Source organism: Colobus angolensis, unplaced genomic scaffold, assembly GCF_000951035.1.
Source record: "Colobus angolensis palliatus isolate OR3802 unplaced genomic scaffold, Cang.pa_1.0 Scaffold117, whole genome shotgun sequence".
Lineage (NCBI taxonomy): Eukaryota > Metazoa > Chordata > Mammalia > Primates > Cercopithecidae > Colobus > Colobus angolensis.
In genome coordinates this window covers 4,172,504-4,195,746 of record NW_012112808.1, presented here as the reverse complement: position 1 = coordinate 4,195,746, position 23,243 = coordinate 4,172,504, and the positions used below count along the sequence as shown (strand labels likewise).

General features: G+C 59.0%; 1 protein-coding gene across 3 annotated transcripts in view; it reads left to right on the top strand.

Moving 5' to 3' along the window:
• The window catches only part of RRBP1 (ribosome binding protein 1), a 67,197-nt gene extending 45,882 nt beyond the window's left edge, over positions 1-21,315 (top strand). For all 3 annotated transcript variants that reach the window (XM_011962842.1, XM_011962832.1, XM_011962824.1), the window contains 18 exons: positions 1,437-1,590; positions 5,095-5,233; positions 7,285-7,463; positions 7,581-7,615; positions 9,386-9,476; positions 10,350-10,442; positions 13,013-13,105; positions 13,187-13,270; positions 13,411-13,500; positions 14,162-14,254; positions 14,597-14,668; positions 15,241-15,336; positions 16,393-16,476; positions 18,227-18,334; positions 19,055-19,138; positions 19,518-19,616; positions 20,170-20,313; positions 20,771-21,315. In XM_011962842.1, the coding sequence (XP_011818232.1) occupies positions 1,437-1,590; positions 5,095-5,233; positions 7,285-7,463; positions 7,581-7,615; positions 9,386-9,476; positions 10,350-10,442; positions 13,013-13,105; positions 13,187-13,270; positions 13,411-13,500; positions 14,162-14,254; positions 14,597-14,668; positions 15,241-15,336; positions 16,393-16,476; positions 18,227-18,334; positions 19,055-19,138; positions 19,518-19,616; positions 20,170-20,313; positions 20,771-20,809 (1,777 nt within the window). In that variant the 3' untranslated portion in view covers positions 20,810-21,315. The remainder of the gene's footprint in view (positions 1-1,436; positions 1,591-5,094; positions 5,234-7,284; positions 7,464-7,580; positions 7,616-9,385; positions 9,477-10,349; positions 10,443-13,012; positions 13,106-13,186; positions 13,271-13,410; positions 13,501-14,161; positions 14,255-14,596; positions 14,669-15,240; positions 15,337-16,392; positions 16,477-18,226; positions 18,335-19,054; positions 19,139-19,517; positions 19,617-20,169; positions 20,314-20,770) is intronic.
• Positions 21,316-23,243: the final 1,928 nt, after the last annotated feature.

Here is a 23,243-nt window from a genome sequence, read left to right as displayed (position 1 = left end):
CATTTCTTTGCCTTCTCTGGGCCCAAAGTGTCTTGCAGGGACTTGGCAGAGCTCTGTGTTATCCCCAGAGCCTCTGCTCTCACCGAGACAGGGGCTGACCACAGCAGAGTGCGCCGGCACCCTTAGTCCTTATGCTGGGAGTCGGGTCAGGGGAAGTCCAGTGCGGGAGCTGGACAGGGAGGGGAGCCGGGCCAAGTGTCTGTTTTGACTGTGGCTCCCTCTGGTGTGGAGTGAGATCCAGCAGCCACCTTCCCCTCTGCCTGTCCCTCTGGGTCCCCTTCCTGAGCCATGGGCTGGTTGGAGGTTTGTGGCTGCTGTTTCCTCAAAAGCCACCGCAGAAGGCAAATGGTGGGGATTGAGAAATGCTCTGGTGTCTTCCCACATAGGATCTGCTATGGCCTCATTACTGGGGAAGGCTCTAAAGCCAGGAGACTTGTCACGCTGAGGCAGCGGCCCTGCTAGTCCGGAAGCTCTGGCTGGTGGGTGGCTGTCAGCAGCGGGATGTGTTTTCCCGGGCCCACTTCAGAGCTCCCAGTCCATCTTGAGGGCACCACCCGGCCTCCCGCCTCCCTCCCAGGTCGCTTGAACCTTGGCCTTGTGAAGCGTGGAACTGATGACCCCACAGCGGGCTTTGGTGTGGCCTCCCCTGTACAGACAAGGCAGCCCCAAGTCAGAGAGGTGGAACCTGCCACCCCCCAGGCAGCAGAGCCAAGCTAGCCTCAGCCAGGTTTCCCAGCTCCGCCTGGCCTGGTGCTGCGTCCCAGTGTTTGGGACAGTCTTGTCTGGTGCTGTCCCTTGGCTGGACAGTCAGTCCTTGGGTTGAGGCAGCGTCTGCTAGTGAGGGAGTGGTATCCTGATCACATGCTTCACGCTGGAAAGGCAGGCCTCCAGCTGCCTCCTTTTCTTTTAAGTCTCCTTCTGGAAGTCTGGAACATTCCTCCCAGCTCCTGAGACCCAGCTTTTGAAGTGCAGTCCTGAAGGGTCTGTTTTGTAAGCACCTCAGGCTCTGGCTTCAGGCAGCCTCCCCAGCCTGGGCCTGGTCCAGTTGGCCAGTGAGAGGGCACGTGGACTCTGTGGGCTGCTGCCTACAGGGGGTCAAGGTGGGTGGGTCTTCATCTCGGGGCTGGTTTGCAGCCAGAACAGTGTGTTGCCGTTTTCTGTGAATTTCTGGCTGTTTCTGGCAGGGGCTCCCATGGGATGCTTTAGTGCACATTTGCTCTATGCTGTCTCTAGTTCATGCACTGTATGGGTAAAACAGTGTCTTCAACAAAACACATGCTGAACCCCACGCAGCTGATAATGGAAAAATGGCTTTGGTAATGGCTTCACGACGTGGGCAATTGCTTACTTACCCACGGAGTCCTGGAGGGAGGGCTTGGACCACCAATCCCATCACTCTTTTCTTTCCATCAGTTGGGCTGGTAACTGTCTTGCAGGCAGAACGCAGAGCTGGCCAAGCTCCGGCAGGAACTCAGCAAGGTCAGCAAAGAGCTGGTGGAGAAGTCGGAGGCTGCACGGCAAGATGAGCAGCAGCGAAAAACTCTGGAAGCCAAGGCAGCTGCCTTCGAGAAGCAGGTCCTGCAACTGCAGGTGAGCCAGGGCGGCGGCCGCCTCAGTGCCTGTTCACTGCCCGGCAAGCCTGTCCGCATAGCAGGGATGGGTCCAGACTGGCCCTGCCACACTGGGCACCTGTTTCTAGCCTCGACTGGGACAGATGACAGTGTCCGCAGGGCTGGGGCTCGAACTCTTCACCTTAGTCTCCTTGGTGGTAGTGATAGCTGGCAGCAAGTGGGAGCTTGCTGTGTGCTAAGCACTGTTCTGAGCATTTTACAAGCATTAACTCAGCCACTTTTCTTGGTAACCCTTTGAGGTAGGCACTGGTAGTGTCTGCATTTTTATCCATAAGGGAGTTTGAGGCACAGAGAAGTTCAGCAACTACCTCAAGTTCACCCAGCCAGGACATGTCAGAAGCAGAATTTGAACCCCGAGTCTCACTCTGGAGCCGTGTTTTTCCTCCCATACTTGTCCCCACTGTGGTATTGCAGCTCTGGAGCAGCCAGCTGAGCCCACAGGCTGTGGACACAGCCTCTGGCTTCAAGGCCAGTTAGGGTTTCTTCTTTCTCAACCTCTGGGTGTGGCCTGGAGGCCTGTTTTCCCAGGAGGGTGCCTGTTCTCCTTCAGAGGGAGGATTGTCCCCCTGTCCCCAGGGGAACGCGGGCAGCATGCAGTGTGTTTTCGCAGCCCACAGGCCTTGCCTGATGAATTCCCGTCCCTCTGCTGGCCCGTGTTGGGCAGGTGGATCCCACATAGGGTTGTTACCCAAGGCATGAGGCACCCTCATGTCATGCCCACTTTGGGTTTAACTTTTCTGGATAACGAGGAGACCCCAGTGACCCCAGGGGCTTAGGACCCTTTTTCTGTCCCATCACTGAAACCAGGCTGTGGTGCGTGGGGGCATTAGTGCTGCCTCTTGGAAGGAACTAGAACAGACACGAAATTTTAAGAGTGATGTTTGAGCGTGTACAAGGACTAAAAGAGAACGTGGACAAAGAAGCAGTTTGAATTGGGGTGGAACTGAGATGGATAATTTGGTATTTTCTGATGTTCATGTAAAGCAGACCCACTCAGAACAGTGAGATGAGAAACTGTGGGGTGGGTCTGCCTATGGTTATGTTTTAAAGGCTCCTGGATGGTTGTGGTCCATCTGGGCCTGGAACTGGGCTTGGTCTGTCACCATCACGTGTCATTCCTGTGAAGGATCTAGCCAGGGCCCACAGGCTCCCAGTATCTCCTGTCCTCTCCAGCCTCAGAGTCCTTGTCCACAGCCTGGGGCTGGGCAGAGGATTCCCTGCTCTCCAGTCTGACACCAAAGATTCTGTGCCTGTCGAGTCTGTGATTGACAGTGAGGCCTTTGGCGCCAGCTATCAGGTTCAGGTCCTGGCTCTTCTACCTCCCTAGCAAGTTATTTCAGAGCCTCAGTTTCCTCATCTGTACTACGGGCAGGACAGTAGGAGCTGTCCTGCAGGGTGACTGCGGGAATTAGCCATGCTCTTACACCCAGAGCGCCTAGGACTAGATCAGTACTTTTCAGAAAAAGAGCTCAATGTGACTCTACAAAATTTCATTCAAGGTATCTCCAAGTCAGACTGGCGGTGGAGGTTGTAGAAAGTGTCTCTCTTTTGCTGTGGTGAAAATGGGGCTTCTTCCGTATTGTGACCGTCCTTCCTTCACCCGAGGCCCCTTCGCTCCCAGCCAGCTATGCAGGAATGAGGGCGGGGGGGCCTGTGCTGACCTTGGGTCCTGGAGCACTGGCATCAGGGAGGTGCCCTGCCTCCCATTGCCTGTCTCTCCCCGGACGACCTCTTGGGGTCTGCTTGGAAGAAAGTACCCATTGAAGGTGCCGATGACATCCTTCTAGAATAACTGAATTTTAGAAATCCGGGAGAGTCTTATGAAAGTCCCTAGCCAGCCCGCCCAGCCATGGGACCTGCTTCTGAAATTGTTCAGCGTGATTGGCTGTGCTAACAACATTCTCTTCAAGGCAAAGACAGTTGTCATCTCAGGTCTTAAGATGGAGGCACGTGGTTTCCATGAAAGATTTTAAGCTTGGGGCTCCTGAAGGCGCGTGGGTTTTTGTTTGCTTGTTGCTGGAATCAGAGTTCTAATGAATGCTGGTAACAAACGGAAGAACATGTGCGGTCAGTCTCCCTGCAGACTGAGCTGGAGTCCCTTTTCTTAAAGAAAAGCAGCAGCAGCAGCTGGTGTGTTTTCTTCCGGTTGTGCAGTGACCCTGCCCTGAGTATCTTGGTCGAGGCAGAGGTGTGAGGGTGTTGGAACCAGTGGGTGCAAGGCAGGCTCCTGCCTGGGACACTTGGCAGAGGAGAAGCAGGTGTGCATTCTGGAAGCAGCTTGCAGTCACTCCTTTCTCTCCTTTCCTCTCTAGGAGTTGGAACTGAGTCATCCCTGCTACGTTCTAATGCAGAAAGCACTGCCCATCCTAAAGCTGCCCCCAGTTTTCACTGCACAGTACACGTGAACCACGGCCTAGTGGCCACATCCTTGGCGATGGCTCACTGGCTGCAGCTGCGCCTCTGCCTGGATGGTGCTCATCTGAGCAGTTCCCCTAGCTCCAGGTTGTGCAGCCACTGCCCTAAAAGAAAATGAAAACGGATGTGGATGGGATCAGCTTGGTAAAGCCATTGACGAGGGATAACTCCCAGCCTCTTCGTCAAACAGCAGTCGTCTGTTGATGCCCCTCTTACCTGGTTCTGCCCCCAGACAAGCTTGTTAATGAATAATCAGTGGTTGGACTTTCTGGAGAACTGAATTCTCCAAAGCGTTGGTTAAACGGAGGCCTTGGCCAGCACTTCTGCCCCAGTGTGTGGGAATCCTTTGCAGGTGGACGAGGGTGTCCTGTGGAGCATCGATTGGGACTGCCACAGCCTGCCTGACGCTGAGTCGGGAACTTGGCAAACGTTGAAGCTCTGTGTGGCTCCTAAATAAGGGTGCAGTGGGCCTGTCTGTCCTGAGTGAGGAAATGTCTCTGAGATACTTTTGAACCATGTGAAATTGCCATTTTTGTAGGTAAAAATGGTCAAACACTGACAATTTCATGTGGTTCCACCTAGTACTGAGAACTAAGAGCACTGCCCTATAGCGTGATCGCAGTGGTGCACCGTGCGTGTGTGTAACACATGGAGCTGCAGGTGGGAGACCCACCAAGCTGTCCGCCTCTGGGAGGGGAATCGAGGACTGGATTGGGAAATGTCGCTAGTTTACTCTGAATCGGTGTCTTTGGGCTCTTGGAGTAACCACGTCAATTTGAATCACTTGAGAATGTGAAAATAGGGACTCAGAGAAGAACTGGGAAGTGAGTGTGGGTCCCTGGCAGCTACCTTCTCTCCTTGAAAGGATGCTGGCTGAGGTGAAGCCTGTGCGGGTTCTAGACTGTGAGGGATGCATTTCCTTCCCGCATGGACCAGAGACCACACAGGGCTTTGGTGGGGTAAAGAGCTCTGTCCGCCTCCATCACAGAGCCGATGAGGGCCTGGTCCTTCCACATCCTCACCGCCCCACTCCCCTGCCCGTCCCCAGGCGTCCCACAGGGAGAGTGAGGAGGCCCTGCAGAAGCGTCTGGATGAGGTCAGCCGGGAGCTGTGCCGCACGCAGAGCAGCCACGCCAGCCTCCGGGCGGATGCAGAGAAGGCCCAGGAGCAACAGCAGCAGATGGCCGGTGAGGGCGGCGGCAGTGGGGCCAGGGGGTCAGTGCAGGGTGCGGGGTCTGCATGCTGGCCCAGCCCCACTTCCAGTGCCAGAACTCAGTCCGTTAGGCCTGTTGGGTGAGGGCAGCACAGATCCCTTGACTGCCCCTCAGAAAGTCAAAGAGTAGGGGATTATGCCCAGTCAGGGGCTGGTGGGGGGCACAATTGGCTTGTAGGTGCTGTCCAGAGATGCAGAGGTGGAGCTGTGAGGATGGGACCTACAGAGGCTAGAAGTGCGGGGGGTGCAAGGGCTGTAAGGGCCTGGTGTGCGTGGGGGCGGGGCCTATGGGGGCAGAAGTCACTGCTTCCCTCCCAAGCCTGGGTCCCCGTTGGCTGTGGGTGAGCCAAGGAGGTCCTGAGGCATCTCAGCTAAATCTGTGTTCTGGGCCTTTCTACTCTCCCAACTCAAGTCAGCTCCAGAGGCCAGGCGAGATTTACAAGCCTGTGGTTCCCTTGCTCCAGTTGGTCATGGAAAGGGTGACAGGGATGGAAGGCCAAGAGCCTCTGGAGAAAGGGAGCTGAAGGTGCCAGTGAGAGGCCCACGGCCACGGGCTCACCGATGCTTCCCGAGCCACTCCCTGGGCCAAGCACCACTGTGGTGCCGGGCTGGGCTGGACGGGGGGTACATGGCAGAGTCACCTGCAAGTACAGGGTTGCACAGCAGGGCCTTCTACACAGGGACTGTGTTCAGGGCAGGGTTGGCAACTGTTTCTGTGAGGAATGGATGGTGAATGCTTCTGGCCAGTCTCTGTCACAACTGCTCAGCTCTGCCACAGTGGTTTGGACTGGGCAAAAGTGCCCATTGACACTGGGTGAACAGGGGCCTGGCTGTGTTCAAAGAATGCTTCATTGATACCACCTGGAAAAACGGAGGTTGGGAGGCACGGCCCCAGCTTGCCGGCCCCTGCTCCAGAGGCCTGGGCATGGCTTTAGATTGTGTGGTCCTGGAGACTCTGAGGCAGGAGGGGATGCATGGCAAGAGGCCGGCACAGGGCCCGGAGGTGGGAATGAACTGACTCGGCCTGTGTGAGAAATGGGCCAACAAGTGTGGCTGGAAGGAGAAGGCTGGTGGTGGGGCAGGGCCAGGTCACCCTCCCTCTGAGGAGCTTGGGCACCGTGGAAAGTGTGACAGAAGTGCTTGGGGCAGGAGATGAAACGGTCTCGTGCACTTCTGAACACTGGCACCAGGCGGAGAACAGACCAGAGGGGCAGGAGTGGCCCAAGGAGACCAGGGATGAAGCCTTGCAATTGTCAAGGCCCAAGGCAACAGGGCAGGGCCCAGGTGGCCGCAGAGGTGCTACTGAGGGCAACCTGGCAGATGGCGGTGTGGCCTCCTAGGTTTCAGCAGTGGGCGAGGGAGGAAGATGAGGAGTCCTGGGAGGTCGGGATGCTGGGTTTGCGTTGTCTAACTAGAGCTTCATTTAGAAGTGGCAGATGGCACAGCCTGGGGTTGGAGAGCGTGCAGCCTCAGAGGCACGAAGATGACACTTAGACCCACGGGACTGTCTGAGGTCACTTGGGGAGGAGGATACCTCAAGGGGAGAAAGGGGCCCAGGACAGAAAAGTCACCCCCTGGCCTTTCTCGACTGTGAAGAGATCTTGGGGGTTGGGGGGAACCCAGCGAGGAAGGTGAGGGAGGTGTGGCAGTGGGATCCACTTAGCCACTTTCTAAAGAACTTCTGGTCTCAGTTAGTATGAGCTAGAGTCTTCTAGAAGATGAATCTTTAAAAGCCTCAGCAGCAGTCCATTTCCAGTCTCCATCATTTTCTCATGAGTGGCCTGAGAGCGTTGCATTGTACCCTGACAGTTCTCAGGATTGATGCCAGAGTGGCACTTTCTTCAACAGCTAACAAGAGGCCCCAGTGGTCAATAGTATGTCTTAAGAGCCCCAGACACACAGAGGAGGCAGGAGGAAGTCCTCCGTGCCCCGCGTGTGCTAAGAGGGCATCCCCCCACCCCACCCCACCCCACTCCCGGGGTTTCCAGCCTTTTAACTTCTCTTGTTTCCCTTCCTCTGTACCAGAGCTGCACAGCAAGTTACAGTCCTCCGAGGCGGAGGTGCGCAGCAAATGCGAGGAGCTGAGTGGTCTCCACGGGCAGCTCCAGGAGGCCAGGGCGGAGAACTCCCAGCTCACAGAGAGAATCCGTTCCATTGAGGCCCTGCTGGAGGCAGGCCAGGCGCGGGACGCCCAGGACGCCCAGGTCAGCCTCCTGGGGCTGCAGGGAGGAAAGGGAACTCCATCCAGCAGGTGGGTGGACTAGCCCGGCTGCATGAGATGAGTCTCCTGGAGACCAAGGAGCTTTTGTCTCTCATTCCAGGCCAGCCGGGCGGAGGCTGACCAGCAGCAGACTCGGTAAGCTGGAGAAGCGCCCTGCCTGCTCACTTGAGCCTCAGCGTGGGAGACCAAAGACCCTTGGGGACCAGGGTTTTCAGAAGGGTGCTCAGGTCCTCTGCAGAAGAGCCCCTTTCAGAGGCTCCCTTCCCTCCCCCATCCTCCCGGTGATTTAGAAGACGGGGCAGGCCTGGGCGGGAAAGAAGGCAGCCTTGCGGAGAGCTCCATGATCACACTCAAGGAGCCAGAACTCATTGTTCTGGACTGGCCTCAGCCAGGGTGGGAGCGCCCCCTGCCACCTGCCCTCCATCCATCTACCCGTCCATCTCTTGTGGGAAGAGACTGACTCGTCAGAGGTTCTGTGTCTACAAGCAAGGGATTTTTGGGGTTGAGGTCAGGAAATGTAACAGGAAAAATGGTTGCACAACCCAGAATGGCGAACTCAGGCTTGCTGCTGGAGCACAGGTTTGAGGCGTCGGGGCAGAGCTGGCAGCGTCTCAGGGTTGTTTTCCTCCATCTATGAGGTGACTTCACCGCTGGCCAGACCTTGTTTTCCCTCCATGTCAGCAGCACCAGTGCCAGGCCACGCTCGGGGAGTGTTTGTTTGCTGTTGCTAAGGCCGGAGCCAACACCTGGGTGGGGTGGCTCGAGTCAGGGGTCGGAGTCCTTGTGACCATCGCTTCTGGGGCTCGCATCCTGTAACACATGCCCACAGTCTCGGGAGGCAGCTCCTGGCCACTGTGGCTAGGGGTCCAGGAAGCAGCATGTGGGGAGGCGTGGAGGATGTCCTGCATTCCCTCACACGCGGTCAGACGTGTCCTCTGCCATCAGCTCACAAAGTTCCCTTGTCCTGGCCTCATCACCAAAGAAGCACCTCCCCCTGTGCCTCTGAGCTGAGGCAGATCCCCAGGCCACAGCCCGTGTTCCCTGGCACTGGGCTCTGCAGCTTGGGGACTGGGAAAGGGAGCCAGCCACCCCGAGGGCCCAGAAAGACCCACAGCCAAACCTTGTCTACCTTCCTTTCCCAAAAAGCATATGGGCAAACTTTGTTTCTCCTGATGGTGTTTGTTGGGGTAGAGAGGTTATTGTTTTGCTCTTGTGTTTTAAGATCAGATTCTTGGGCCACATAGCATATTACTAGGATAATTAACTCATGTTGCAATTAAGATCAGTTTGAATTTTTTTGCATCATGAAGATGTGTCCGGCAGAAATGGGTGGTTTTATTTCCTTCAAACAGTTGATGCGAAAGCTGTGTGTAGGCTGGGCCGTGCTGCTCTGGAGTAGAGAGCAGCGATTCAGCCCCAGATATGCTGGAAGTCGGGCAGCGGCTGCCCGGGGTGCGACTGTCGGTGTGCCCTCGCCACTGGCCTGCTGGCGCCTCTTACTCGGGGTCTCATTCTTTTGGGGACGCTCTTGGGGCGGTTTGCTGGAGGAGGCTGTCACATGATGCGGGGATTGGAGGGAAAAGCTGTGAGGGCCCCAGGGGAGCTCTGAGGGCAGGGTCATGATTCCGCCTCTCCTGATAACCCAACTCTCCGGTGTCACCAACTAGGACTCTGGTGACAGCTCTGGGGTCAGTGGTCTGGATGGGTGGGAGGGGAGGGGGCTAAGGAGCTGCTCAGGCCTCCCTGGGAGCTCACGCTGGGTGAGGTGGGGGCAGCCGGAGGGGACTGTCTCTGGCCAGATGGTTCAGCCTCGAAGGTGCTCCTCCCTGGATGGGGCCTCAGGTGGGATCTGTGGGGGATGTAGCCCCTTGGAGCCTGGGCGGTGACCTCCCCGTGTCCCTTCAGCCTCAAGGAGCTGGAGTCCCAGGTGTCGGGTCTGGAGAAGGAGGCCACCGAGCTCAGGGAGGCCGTCGAGCAGCAGAAAGTGAAGAACAATGTGAGTGCGGCAGGCACAGGCGGGGACGGACGGGCCAGGGCAGCACAAGTAGGGCAGGGAAAGGTTCTGCGGTGTGGCACCCGCCCCGGACTCAGAGGAGGGCCAAGCTTGTGTTTCTACACCCCGTTGTGCTGTGGGGATCCAGGACGTGGGGGGTGCTTCTGCTTACCCCTGAGTTCCACCAAAGACCCAGAGCTGACCGCCTGTGGATCGGCCTGCGCCACTCGCTCAAGCATGGAGTCATCCCTGGGGTGGGGACAGTGTGCCGTTGGCCTGGCCTGAGTCACGCGGTCGCCGTAAGTGGGGATCCTGGTCCCAGGAGAAGGGGGTGTAGAAGCTGGGCAGGTGGCATGCCTGCTGTCCCGGTGTGGCCTTGGCCACACCCTGCTGCCCCCTTCTCACAGAGCCGGGTTTGCTAGCTGGCCTGGTGGTTCCCTGCAGAGGCTGCAGCTTCCCAAGGCAGGCCCTGGCCTTGGCCTCCCTGTGCCAGGCTCCGCCAGAGCTGGCCCGAGGGATCAGCACTAACCAGTTGGCGGCAGGAACCTCTTCCCTCTGAGGTCACAGGCTGGCCCTCCTCCTTCCGCCCTCCCTCCTCCCTCTGGCTAGGGGTGTCTTCATCGAAAAGGCGCCACCTCTTCACCCTGTGCCATGCTACCCACCTCTGGCTGTGGCACCCAGGCCTTGTGTTCAGGCGCCATGGTCATGGGCCAAGGAAAGGGCATTTTGTCCTGTGGCAGGTCCTCTATGGGCCAGGGTGGCATCAGGGAGGGTCTCTGGGCCCTGTCCTGTCTGACACTACCTTAGGCAGCTCGTGGGGGTGTGTCAGTGACTGACCAGCGCAGGCTGCTGACGTGTCGCCTGTGTCCCCTCCAGGACCTCCGGGAGAAGAACTGGAAGGCCATGGAGGCGCTGGCCACGGCCGAGCAGGCCTGCAAGGAGAAGCTGCACTCCCTGACCCAGGCCAAGGTCAGAGCCCGGCCACACTCAGGCTCCCACCATGCACAGTGCACTAGGCACACAAATGCACTAAGACATACAGCGACCCTAGGACACAGACGCACCAGGACAGACACACAGATGCACTAGGACAGACACACAGAGGCACTAGGATGCACAGACAGGCTAGGACTCACAGACGCACTAGGACAGGCACACAGGCACTAGGAACGCACAGATGCACTAGGACACACAGACTCACAGGTGCACTAGGATGCACTAAGTGCACACAGAGTGGCCTTGGCCTCAGAACTCCTGAGTCCACACCAGACCCCGGCTCTACATCCGCCTCCCCTCTCCCACCTCCTTCCCTGCCCTCCTTCCCTTCTTCACTTGCTCCTTTCTCTGAGAGAGGGAGGGGGGTGCCCCCTTGATGGGCTTCTCTGTGCTGGTCCCTCTGGCTGAGGGTACAGAGCTGCTGGGGTGGGACTGGAGACAGTGAGCCCGAGGCTGCACTGTCTTGGTGACCTTTTTTAGTGTTATTTCTGTTGTGTGTCCTTTTGTCGGGGTGCTTCTGCTTCTTGGGCCTCTGAAGTCATGGCCCAGGAGGTTCCGTGAGGAGTCTTTTTTTTTCTTCGACACGGAGTCTTGCTCTGTTGCCCAGGCTGGAGTGCAGTGGCGTGATCTCAGCTCACTCCAGCCTCTGTCTCCTGGGTTCAAGCGATTCTCCTGCCTCAGCCTTTCAAGTAGCTGGGGTTACAGGCACCACCACGCCCGGCTAATTTTTGCATTGTTTGTAGAGACAGGGTTTTGCCAGGTTGGCCAGGTTGGTCTCCAACTCCTGACCTCAAGTGATCTGCCTGCCTTGGCCTTCCAAAGTGTTGGGATTACAGGCGTGAGCCACTGTGCCCAGTCCCATGAAGAGTCTTTAAGTCACAGAGGGGAGGACATTGTTTGCAGCGAGCACTCGGGGAATGGGGGCCCCGTTGGCCCCACGCTCCACACTGTCCAGGTGGGATGGGTGCAGGCGTCTCCCGGTGTCTGAGCCCACGGGTTGCCTCTGGGGTGCTGGGCTGCCCAGGAGCCAGTGAGGAGGCTCTGGCCAGGGGACATGGCCAGCAGCAGCCATAACTAAAGGCCTCGCCCACACTTTGAGGTCACACACGTTTTCCTACCTCATGAAAGGGCCTCGCCTCCCAGCCTCCCTCACGGGAATGTCTGCCCCAACGGCAGGAGCTTTGCAGCGACTCCCAGGAAGCCTGAGGGTTGTATCAGATGAGGACCACTAGCTAGGGCAGGAGGTGAAGGATGGCCTCAGGCCACACTGTGAGAGCTATAGTTAGACTCCTACAATCTTGGCCTTGTAGCCCCCTGTGACCTCAGAAACTGGCTACCATGTGGTAAATGAAGCTGTGACCAGAGATGTCACCTGACTTGATTGTGGTCACACAGCCAGATAGAAGGTGGCCTCTGGGTCTCCAGCTTGCCTTGACTCACAACTGGAGGCCTCAGTGGTGGTGAGGTCAAGGGTCCACATGGGGCACGGGCCCTACCTGTGCATCACTTGGCCAGCCAGGAAGGGCCCGCTTCTCAGGTGCGCGTCAGGCCAGAGGGCGCTGCGCTCAGGCTGGGTGTCCGATGGTCAGCATCCTCCGTGCACGTGCCAGGACTCTGCTCGGGGGAGTTACGCTCCATCGACTCTGATCCAGGTGGAGTTCCTGGGGCCGCCCTGGGTCTCAGGCCAGGCCTGTCCAGGTGGTGGCAGGGCCAGACACAGGCTGGACCCCAGCAGCTGTCCCCTCAAGGTGTGGGAGGGTCCAGCTCTCTCCCCAGGGACACTGTGGTCCTAGGCTTTGCTTCGTGGTTCCCTCGGGCCCCCTTTGTTTCCTTTGTTTGCTGTGCTTTGAATGGGGGCCTCTGGCTCTTTGTGCAGGAGAATTGAAGGGGTGTCCGACCCAGCATCGCACAGGGTGCAAAGTCCCTGCCTCCTCTGCGTCGGCTTCTCCCTCTGCAGAGGGGGAATGTTGAGCCTCCCTCTCCAGGGTGGCTGGAGAAGAGCCTCTCTGGGTTGCCCCTTCCTGGCTGCCACTAACCCCTAACCATGGTGCCGCCAGCAGACGCACCACTTCCCTGCCTTCACCCCCCATCCCCCTCACAGCTCTAGATTCCAAAATATTGGGGTCCATGAGTGTCCTCCTATCCCCTTTTCCTGCCCTGGCTCCCACACATCAACCAGGGCCCCCCCAAATTCCCACACACATGCACACACGCCCAGAGAGCTCGGGAAATGAGAGCTGGTGGAGACCCCGTCCCTGCTGGGAGATGTTCCGGGAGCTGGCACTTGCCATCTTGGCCTGACGCAGTATGCTGCTTTCATCAGAGCTCAGTGTGTTTGAAATGGACCGGACACAGGCTGGGTAACCCTCTGCTTACAGTCAGCCTCGTGGAGCCTCATCTGCTCCTTTGATTCTTGTCGCTTCCCTGAAGAGCTGAGGATGTGCCATTTCTGGGGCAGAGACCCGGGCATATCAGTAGGACCTGGGGAGGTGCCCCACATCTCCGTAGCTGAACGCCTTCTGCTCTTCCCCGCCTGCCCCCAGGAGGAATCGGAGAAGCAGCTCCGCCTGATTGAGGCACAGACCATGGAGGCCCTGCTGACTCTGCTCCCAGAACTCTCTGTCTTGGCGCAACAGGTAGGAGGGGAGGGTGGTTCCCGGGGACCTCACGGTTCCCAGGGAACGTCCCTGGGTCTCACCGAATGTGTTTCGTTGCAGAATTACACCGAGTGGCTGCAGGATCTCAAAGAGAAAGGCCCCACGCTGCTGAAGCAGCCGCCAGCTCCCGCGGAGCCCTCCTCGGTCAGTGTGGCTGCCTGGCAAGGGCCCTCTGTCGGGCTCCCCTATCCCCAGGAAGAGGGGCTGCCCCAGGTTGTTTCAACGGGAAGCCAAGAGAAAAACCTTAGTGTGTGGCTAACGACACCTGTTCTTCCGTCTCTCAGGACCTGGCCTCCAAGTTGAGCGAGGCCGAGGAGGCGCAGAGCACGCTGCAGGCCGAGTGTGACCAGTACCGCAGCATCCTGGCGGAGACGGTGAGCGCTGGGAACCTGTCAGCTGGGCATCCCTGGGAGGCTGCCGGGAAGGAGAGCTTCAGGGCCTGCGGGGCAGGAGGTGGCCTGGTGTGTTGGAAAAGCCCACTGGCCTTGTGACTCTGGGCCCCGTTCTTTGGCTGCATGGCAAAGGGGATGGATGGTGCCCTCTGAGGTCGGCATTGTTTCTAAGCTGAGGAGAGGGCGGAGGTGAAGGTTTGGGGCCGGTCTCTGAGCAGGGGAGGGGGAAGGATGGGGTAAGCAGCTGTGACGGCCAGGTTGAACTCCGTTTCTTCGTGACTCCAAGAGCAATGCCAAGTCCAGCCCTGCCACTCTCTGGCTGGCCCATCCCGTGCTCCTCATCCTGGGCCACTGACACACTTGGTGCCGGTGGCAAAGCCCGGCAGTGACAAGCGTCCTAGTGGTCCCGTGCAGGTCACAGACCTCGTTTCCTTGAGTGGCACTGCAGCCACCCTGGCCCACTGGCCAGAGGACCTCCCTCCCAGGACAGTGGCTGCCTTCCCTCCCCACCTAATGCTGGCACTCATGAAGTCACAGCAGGGGAAGCACGGCAGGTGACCAGGGCTGCAGGGACAGGAAGGTGTGGTTGTGTGGTGCGGGTCCCGGGAGGGAGAGGGCCCTGCCTCACCTCGGTTTCCCCCAGGAGGGCATGCTGAGAGACCTGCAGAAGAGCGTGGAGGAGGAGGAGCAGGTGTGGAGGGCCAAGGTGGGCGCCGCGGAGGAGGAGCTCCAGAAGGTATGTGCAGCCCTGCCTGCCTCCCGGCACCGTGGAGCACGTGAAGCCCAAGAGAGAGTTGACAGGGTTGTCTGTCACCTGAGAGACTCGTGTGTCTCGGTGGGGCTTTTCCACGACTCTCTATGAAGCACAGTTGCAGGATGACAGCTCAGCCCGTCCTCCAGGAGGCCACTGCCTAGAAAGGCGCTGCCAGATGGCGCCAGGGTGACTGTCCCAGCTGGGTGGGGTGGGCACCCCTGGGGCTTCCTAAGTTGGGTCAGTCCTGCTCAGGTCCCAAGATGGCCTCGGAGGGAGACACCCCCAGGCGCTCATGTCTGACGGAGCCTTTCCCTTGCTTTGTAGTCACGGGTCACAGTGAAACATCTCGAGGAGATTGTAGAGAAGCTAAAAGGAGAACTTGAAAGTTCGGACCAGGTATGTGGGGACTCTACCCAGAAAACTCTTTCTCTTGTCCCCGGAGCCTCTTTGAAAGTGACATTATTGCAGAGGGCACTTCACTTATTTCTTCCTCATGGACCGTGTGCCTTACGGGAGGCATTTGCTCTCAAGCCCAGGGATCTTTTCCGTCCTGTTTTTCCTTAATGAGAGACATTTACTACCTCAGAGGACCCTGAGACGGCCACGGGCCCTGTGCAGACCTGCCCTGCCCTGGTGAACAGGGCTCCTGCCATGGCCTTCACAGTCAAGGTGACCCCATTGCCCCCTTCAGACGCCACAGGGAGCCCTGGGGAAGGTATCCTTGGTACCTACCTTTGCAAGTAAATCTAAGAGCATGTCAGCCTCCAGAAGTGCTCAGGTGCAGCCTGCCACTTTCGGTAAGGGGTTCTCTTGCTGCTGACTAGTTTCTCATTTGCTTGGTAGCTGATGGGCCTCAGGGATCTCCCGACAGCCCTCACCTATCCCAGGCCCAGTCTGCTCCCTGGGGTTAGTGCCCTTTGAGCAGAGGCTGCTGGCACACGTGTGTGCCTGTCTGTGTGTCTGTCCAGGTGAGGGAGCACACGTCACATTTGGAGGCAGAGCTGGAAAAGCACATGGCAGCCGCCAGCGCCGAGTGCCAGAACTATGCCAAGGAGGTGGCAGGGGTGAGTCTGCCCCCCGAGGAGCGCAGCCCCTGCCCAGCAGAGCTGCGGTCCTCCCTGAGCTGCTTCTCCTCAGTCCTGTGGGAGCAGCTCTCATTGACATAAGCCTTGAAGTCCGAGTCCTCAGGGGTTTGCCTGAAGCCTTGCAGGCCCCTTGTTGGGCTGTCAGACCTGAGGTGTGTCTCAGGGCAGGTTTCAAAAAGGCAGCCTCCCAGCCAGGGCAGGGGCAGAGCCAGGCAGCCTCCCAGCCAGGGCAGGGGCAGAGCCAGGCAGCCTCCCAGCCGGGGCAGGGGCAGAGCCAGGCAGCCTCCCAGCCAGGGCAGGGGCAGAGCCAGGCAGCCCTGCCCCGAGGGAGGCATTTGGCATTTTAGGTTATCCCTCCACAAGGGGATTCTGTGTCTGGCTTGCTGATGTCATATCTGGTGGGAGTGGATTTAGATCTGATACTGTTTTCTGCTCTTTAGAAGCAGAAAGCACAAATCCAGCATCCCAATTCTGGTTTAATCTCAAACTTTTGGGCCAGGTACAGCGGTTCATGCCTGTAATCCCAGCACTTTGAAAGGCTGAGGTGGATTGCTTGAGGCCAGAAATTTGAGACCGGCCTGGGCAACATAGCAAGACCCCATCTCTACCAAAAAAAAAGGAAAAAAAATTAGCCAGGCACAGTGGTGGGCACCTCCAGTCCCAGCTGCTTAGGAGGCTGACACAGGAGGATTGCCTGAGCCCAAGAGTTCAAGAACAGCATGAACAACAGATTGAGACCATCTCTGAAAAACAAAATCTCAAACTTTTGGCCCTTTTTTGCAAGAGATTATCAATAGACATTTGTGAAGGTCTGAAAGAGGTGTGCAGTGAACACCATTCTTCCTAAGTCCTCAGAGAAGAAATTGTAGCTGTAGGAAGCCTGGCGAGCCCTGTGCCCTCCCGATTCTGTGACCCTCCTCAGGGCTTTGGTTAAGTGGATGTATTAGGTTTTATGTTTCGGCGCTAACTCACGGGCACTGGTTTTCTCCTTTTCTCTCCTTTTTTCCCATCACCTGCCTCTGTTTTCTCCCCAAGCTGAGGCAACTTCTCCTAGAATCTCAATCTCAGCTCGATGCAGCCAAGAGCGAAGCCCAGAAACAGAGTGATGAGCTTGCCCTGGTAGGTGGCCTGCACGTCCCCATGCCAGGAGTGTGACCTGGGGTGTTGCGTGTGTGAGATGCATTTGCCAGTCATGCGTTTGTGTCCACTCAAAGATAAACAAAGTCTAGGGAAGGGACAGTGTCACCCGTTGAGCAGCATGGGGCCAGCTTCTGGGGGCCTTCCTGCACATTTGCCCAGAACTCTGAGCTAGGCTTGTGGCTGTTGGGACCAGCGTGCTCCCACTCCATCTCCTGTCCCCTGGCTACCTGGTCCCCTGTTCAAGGTAGTGAGAGCTCTGGGTGTCCGCACTCCCTGTGAGCCCATTGTAGTCACCTGGGGGCGTCAGGGACATTACAGTCCCTGGCATCACAAGACCAGGAAGCCTGGGGGTTCCTCCTGACCTGGCCACCCATCGCCCTGGGGCTCTCAGCAAGTCCCGTGCCTTCTGTGGGTTTTTCTCACCTCAGTGACAGATCAATTCAGTCAAAGCCACAGGCATGCAGGGAAGACCTGCTCCACGCCCGGCCCGGTACCAGGTGCAGAGAGCAGCCCCGTTGGCAGACCACAGGAGCTCTGCCTGTGCAGGCGGCCTCTTGAGTCCCTCCTGGGATTCAGCTCAGGTGTCTGGTGCCAAGTCCCAGCTCCTTGGCAGATTCCACCCAGCCTCACCGGATCTGGTACCGCTCCAAGACTGGTGCTGTGCGCAGCACCCTGTGAGGCTGCAGACATGTTCTCTTTGATCTGCAGTGTTTTTTTAAATCTTGAATTAGTTGTCAACAGGGAGAAATTCGGAGATTTTAAATAAAAATGGGCTGGCATTCCCCCCTGCAGCAGCCGGTGAGTCTGGCACACGCTCCCAACGCCCTGGGTCCCCCTTGGTCATTCGGGTCTTACCCGGGCCAGAACACCAGAGGGCAGTGCTGCCCAGGCCAGGCCTCCTGTGCCTAGGGGCCACTCACTGAAGCCTTGGCTGAGCAAAGTCTGGGTGACAGGCCCTGGGGGCATGGCTCAGGCCGGGGGTGTGCAGAGAAAACCCCCTGGAGTTTCTGTTGTCTTCCAACTGTGCAGTTTGGCATTTGTGTTGGGAGGGGCTGTTCAGAGGGAGGGAAGAATGTGTGGGGTTCCCACATATCTGGGGTGGCCCCTCAGTGCAGGGCCTGAGACCACACATGTTCCCTGGGGAGCTTGTGCCAAGGGCCCCACCCGGGTCTCCAGTTGGAACCTCTACCCCAGCCTCTCGAGTGACACCTGCCCTTCAAATTGCAGGCCCAGTGGTTTGGGGGCAACCAGATGTGTCACGCACTCCCAGTGATGGAGCTCAGGGGTGGGGGACCTTGTTAGGCAAGAATGTCATCTCACAATGTCTTCTAGACCCCAGAAAGGGCTCTGAGCAGTGGACTGTGTCCTTGAAGGAGAAACGGGGAGTGTAGACAGCGTGGCGGCCACCCCGTTCCATTGGGATTCATTTGCTCTGTGGGCCGTGCTCATCAGCGCTCCCCTCACTCCCAGGGAGGGCGCCCCTCCGGCTGGGCTTGGAACAGAGCACGTGGGTCTCATTAGCCCAGAGGTTTGGTGGCCTTGGTTTGGCTCAGGTTGGCGGGGGCTCTGGGGGGGACCCAGACTTAAGTCACAGTTACCAAGCCAGGTCCCCTGAAGGAAATCTGGCTGTTGAGAGCAGCCACGGTCCTCCGAGGGGGTCCCTGCAGGAGTGAGCATGGTAGGTGTGCGACTGGCCGTGCATTTGCAAACCCACCCCTTCCTGTTCCAGGTCAGGCAGCAGTTGAGTGAAATGAAGAGCCACGTAGAGGATGGTGACATAGCTGGGGCCCCAGCTTCCTCCCCAGAGGCCCCCCCAGCCCAGCAGGACCCTGCTCAGGTTAGGGTGGTGAGCCGGTCCCCAGACACATCACTAACCCCAGGAAGAGTGCAGGTTCTGCTGCCCCTGTGACTAAACCCCACACCGGCTGCTCCGGCCCCCGCTGCTTCCCCAGCCCACCCTGCTTTGCCCCGTGTGGGTCACCCAGGTTCGGAGAATGCCACAGAGCATGGGACAGGAAGGTGGCCAGGTGGAGAGGCTGGAGGAGTGGGGGGAGAAGTAGGACTCGAAGAGGGAGTCCGCGGTTTGGGGTCTGCACCTACTGGGCTGGGGGAGCAGCCCTGGGCAGGGTCTGCAGCCACCGAAGGGGACTGTCTCCCACTGCAGCCCCGGCTGGGACATCGCTAGCAGGATATTCACCCTCCAGAGTTTTGAGCCTGGCAATAGCCACCACGAGCCCTCACCGGGAGGCAGGGTCTGTCCCTGGGGTGGCCGCAGTGTGGCTGCTGGGGTTGTCGCCGTGGGGGCGGGGCTCGGAGGCATCTTTCTTGTCCTGTGAGTCTCATTAAAGGCCCCTGAGGTTGCAGAGGCCCCATCAGCTGCTCCTGAGCCACACCCAAGTCTGTACCAGGGGCTAAGGTGCCATCTCCCCAGTGAGGGGAGCACTGGGCCAGGAAAGGGGAAGCTAGAAGCAGCTACAGAGCGGGGCCTGTGCTGAGCCCTGGGCCCCCGGAGGGTTCCTCACTGGGTTGCCGGGTTATGTTTGTGGTGTTTGCACAGCTGAAGACGCAACTGGAGCGGACAGAAGCCATCCTGGAGGATGAGCAGACGCAGCGGCAGAAGCTCACGGCCGAGTTTGAGGAGGTCAGGCCCTGCCTGGTGACTCTTAGCCCCCATCAGCCCCTGGGCCCTGAATCTCCAGGGAACAAGTGGGTCAGCCCTACCCCCCTCGGCTGTGCCCAGCAGCACCTGGCTGGGCCTTCTGGGCAGCAGTGGATGGGGCCCGGGCAGGTGGAGCACAGGCTGGAGGCACCTTGGGAGCCCTATGGGTGGTCTGCATCCCTGAGGAGTCTTGAGGGCCTGGGGCTGGGGTCAGGACTTGTGAGTCTGGCCCACTCATTCCAGCTACAGGATGGAGCTGTTGCTCCATCAGGCTGGGGGTGTCCTCTGGTCCCCAAGCGTGCTCAGTAGGGTCTCGACGGCACAGCCATTTGTAAGACGTCTCACTTCCCTCTCTGGCAAGGCTCAGACCTCGGCGTGTCGGTTACAAGAAGAGTTGGAGAAGCTCCGCACAGCCGGCCCCCTAGAGTCTTCAGAAACGGAGGAGGCCTCACAGCTGAAGGCAGGCAGGGGCTGGGGCGGGGGCCACACCTGTGGGGTCCGCTCTGGGGCCGGGGCCACTCTTGGCCTCGGAAAGGGGCTAGGAAGGGGAGAGCCGACCCCACCGGGACCCGCCCTCGGCACTGGTTCCGCTTGTCACTCCCCGGGGCTGGGGTGGGGGCTCCTAGCCCTGCAGTGTCACATGGTCACGTGGCAGCCATTAGTCCGGGTGGCTGTTGAAATGTGAATCATGTAGAACGTGAAGTGCGTTCCTCAGCCACATGCCTGGCGCTCAGTAGTCAGCTGTGTCTCCTGTGCTGCCTTGGACAGTGCAGAGTAGACTGCTCCTGCCCCAGGAAGGTCCCCTGGTGGTGCTGAGAGCGCAGGACACAGCCTTGACGGGCAGCATGGGCGGTTTCCTCCCTGTTGTCACCACCTGTCTCTGGGTGACCAGGGGTTGCCTTCCTTGTGTCCCCAGAGGGCTCCAGTCCCTGGCATCAGGGTCCTGTGGGCATCGCTGGGGTGGCCCTCCGGCTGGTGCAAGGACTGACCCCAGTCAACCTTTTGACCATCAGGAGAGACTAGAAAAAGAGAAGAAGTTAACAAGTGACCTGGGACGCGCCGCCACCAAACTGCAGGAGCTTCTGAAGACGACCCAGGAGCAGCTGGCAAGGGAGAAGGACACAGTGAAGAAGCTGCAGGAACAGCTGGAAAAGACAGTGCGTGCCTGGCCCCAAAGCGGGGCGGGAGGAGTCAGAGCTGCTGGGAGCACTGGGCCGGGAACCCCAGGGGAGGCAGGACCGGGAGAGGCAGAGCTGGGCGGAGGTAGTGGGGACAGAGACTTCCTAACAAGGGCTTCAGCCCACCCAGCCCAGCATCCGCCCTTCTGGGGTTCCCTTGCCGGTCCCCCTGCTGGCCCAGGTCTTCACTCTGTACCTGTGTGGGCCCCTTAGCCAGTGCCGCAGCCTGCCCTGCGGGATGATGGTTTCCCCTCGGCTCACACCAACCCCTCCCTGTCCCCCAGCCCCAGGGGTCTGTGGCTCCTGTTCTCTGAGGGACTGGAGTGGCTTGAGGGGGTCAGTCCGGGGAGGGACCGATGGCCCAGGGAGGAGGGCAGGTGCTTCTGCTGTGGCTCGTGGCCCAGCCCCCCTTCACGCCACCTGCCTTCGTTCACAGGAGGACGGCAGCAGCTCAAAGGAGGGCACCTCTGTCTGAGTCTCCTCTGTGGAAAAAGAAGTTACTGTTCAACTTACCAAAATGCCTTACACATTCCTTACAAATACACCAACCAACCCACACAGCGTTATCCAGGCCCAACTTCCGGTAGCTCCGAAAGAAGCCGTGAGAGACGAGAGTCTCTTAGAGCCACAGAAGTAGACCTTGCAGAGCCCCAGTTTGTAAACGAACCTGCGTCACATTTGATAAACACTAGCCTGGGCGCAGCCCTGGGCCACCACCGAGTGACGCCGAAGTCCTGGTTGGCTCTGACAGCCCTGTGGGTGTGTGGGAGGCCGGGCACTCTGGGGTCTGTCTGTCAGTGCAATCGTTTCGTGTTTTTTCAGCAGGGCGGGACGGGAAGCGGGTGGGACCGGGCAGCCAGGTCTCGAAGGCTGAGGGGCCAACTGGAGGCCACAGCCCCTCACCCCTAGACGTTGCCAACGAGAACTGACGTGCGACCTCCTGGGTGTTGATGCCATTAAAATTGACGTTGGTGCCCGGTGCTGTGGTCTCGTCTGGTCGTCTGCTGGGGCTCCCCCACCTGCTGTTGGGCCCAAGATGAAGAACCAAGGGGTGGGGGCATCCTCGGGGAGAGAGCGAGTGTGGGCCTCAGCTGCTTTGAAGGCAGGGTCTCTGCAGCTCCGCGTAGTGTGGGGCTGAGACTCGCTGCTTCCGGGGCCCCCAGCAGTTTTCCCTGTCACCTCCCAGACCTCAGTGCCCTCCGGGCAGGATAAGGGAGCAGGGCCTGCTACACCTGAGAGCCAGACACATGGACTGCTGCCCCGCATCCCGGAGGGGCCGAGGTTTGTGAGCGCGGCTGGTGGTGTGGGCTGCTGTGTGACAGAGGTCTGGGAATGAACAAGGGGTCTCTGTCCTGGCTGGGGCTTGAACAAACACCCACACTCCAAGAGGGTGGGCCAGGGCTAGAGCAGCCCACTGCTTGCCCCTGGGAGGCAGAGTTTCACCTGCAGAAGCCAGTTTAGGTTTGCCACGACCCTCAGACCCAGTGTCCTCAGCAGCCCCTGACAGCATGGTCCTTGGCCCCAAGAAGTGTGTCTCTGAGTGTAAGCAATAGGAACCTGGAGCTTAGTCCACAGAGAGACGTTCAGAGGCTCAGTCACAGCAGGGCCCCAACCAATTCCGGAATGGAAGGCGGGTCTACCTTGACCAAGGACTGTTCACTTGCATCTCCCTGCCAAGCCTCAGAATCTTGGGAGAGGGTCTGCTTGGCCGAACTTGGCTGGGGGACAACTGGGCTCTTGGATGGCAGGTCCTGCACGATGGCATTGTGAGAAGGGTGCTGTCGGGGACAGTGGCAGCAAGAACCGGGGTCTCCACAGCCTATGAGCATGGCAGGTGGCCTGCTCTGGGATCTCTGTCACGCATGGCCCTTTCAGTTGATGGCAGTGACTCGGGGGTGGTTTTCACAACCTCAAGACCTAGGGAAGCCCTGTGGTGTGCATCTGTCCGCCTCCCTTCCTCAGCCCCCCACACGGCCTCTGCCTGCAGCCTGGAACTGCTTAGCCTCAAACTGCTCGGCCCAGCCCTGGTGCCAGCTCTCGGGAAGTGCCTGTGGGCCACCCAGCCGTGGTGTGTGGCACTGTGTGTCATGGCTGTTCTTGGTGCTGGGAATCCTGGGAAGGTCCCTGGAGAAGTGAGCTTAAGCTGAGCTCCCAGGAAAAGCAGATGTGTGTGCAGTGAGGGAGGCTGGCACTCAGGCAGCAGCAGCATAGAGGTTTGGAGGGGGGCCAGGCTACCAAGGCCGGGGGCGCTGGACCGGGGAGGCAGTACAGCCATTGAGGTTTCTGAGTAGGGAGAGCCAAGCCTGCCTGTTGTAGAACTCTAGAGGAGGCTGAAGCAGAAAGGGATCCCACGGTCTTGGAACATTGACATCCTGGCTTCTGGCTGGGAGACTGAGTAGCAGGAAGTGCCTGCAAGGACACCTGATGGCTGCCCGTTCCCAGCCCCGTGCCTGGCGCACAGCGAGCCCTCAGTCCTCCCGGTGAGGTGCACCCTGCCCCCCCTCCCCGGGCTAAAGGCTGGGCAGGTTCAAACCCACCTCTCTGACACGTGGCTAGGCCCCACAGCCTGGGAGGTTAGTACTTGCGGGGCAGGGCTGGGCTCTGGAATGTGGGGAGCCTGGGGAAGAGCACCCGGGGCTGAGTGCCCCGCAACAGCCACTGGGCCCCCTGCGTCCGCACCCCCATGCATCTAGTACAGGGGGCTGAGTGGGAGCACAGGTTCTGGGTGAGGGAGGCCACCTGCAGGAGGCAGAACTCCACACGTGGGTGGCCATAGGTCAGGTCAGTGGTGTGGGCCCCGGTGAGTGTGGGGAACAGGCCTGTGTGCTGCACAGGCCTGTGTGCCTGTCAGGTCAGTGGTGTGGGCCCCGGTGAGTGTGGGGAACAGGCCTGTGTGCTGTGTGAGTGTG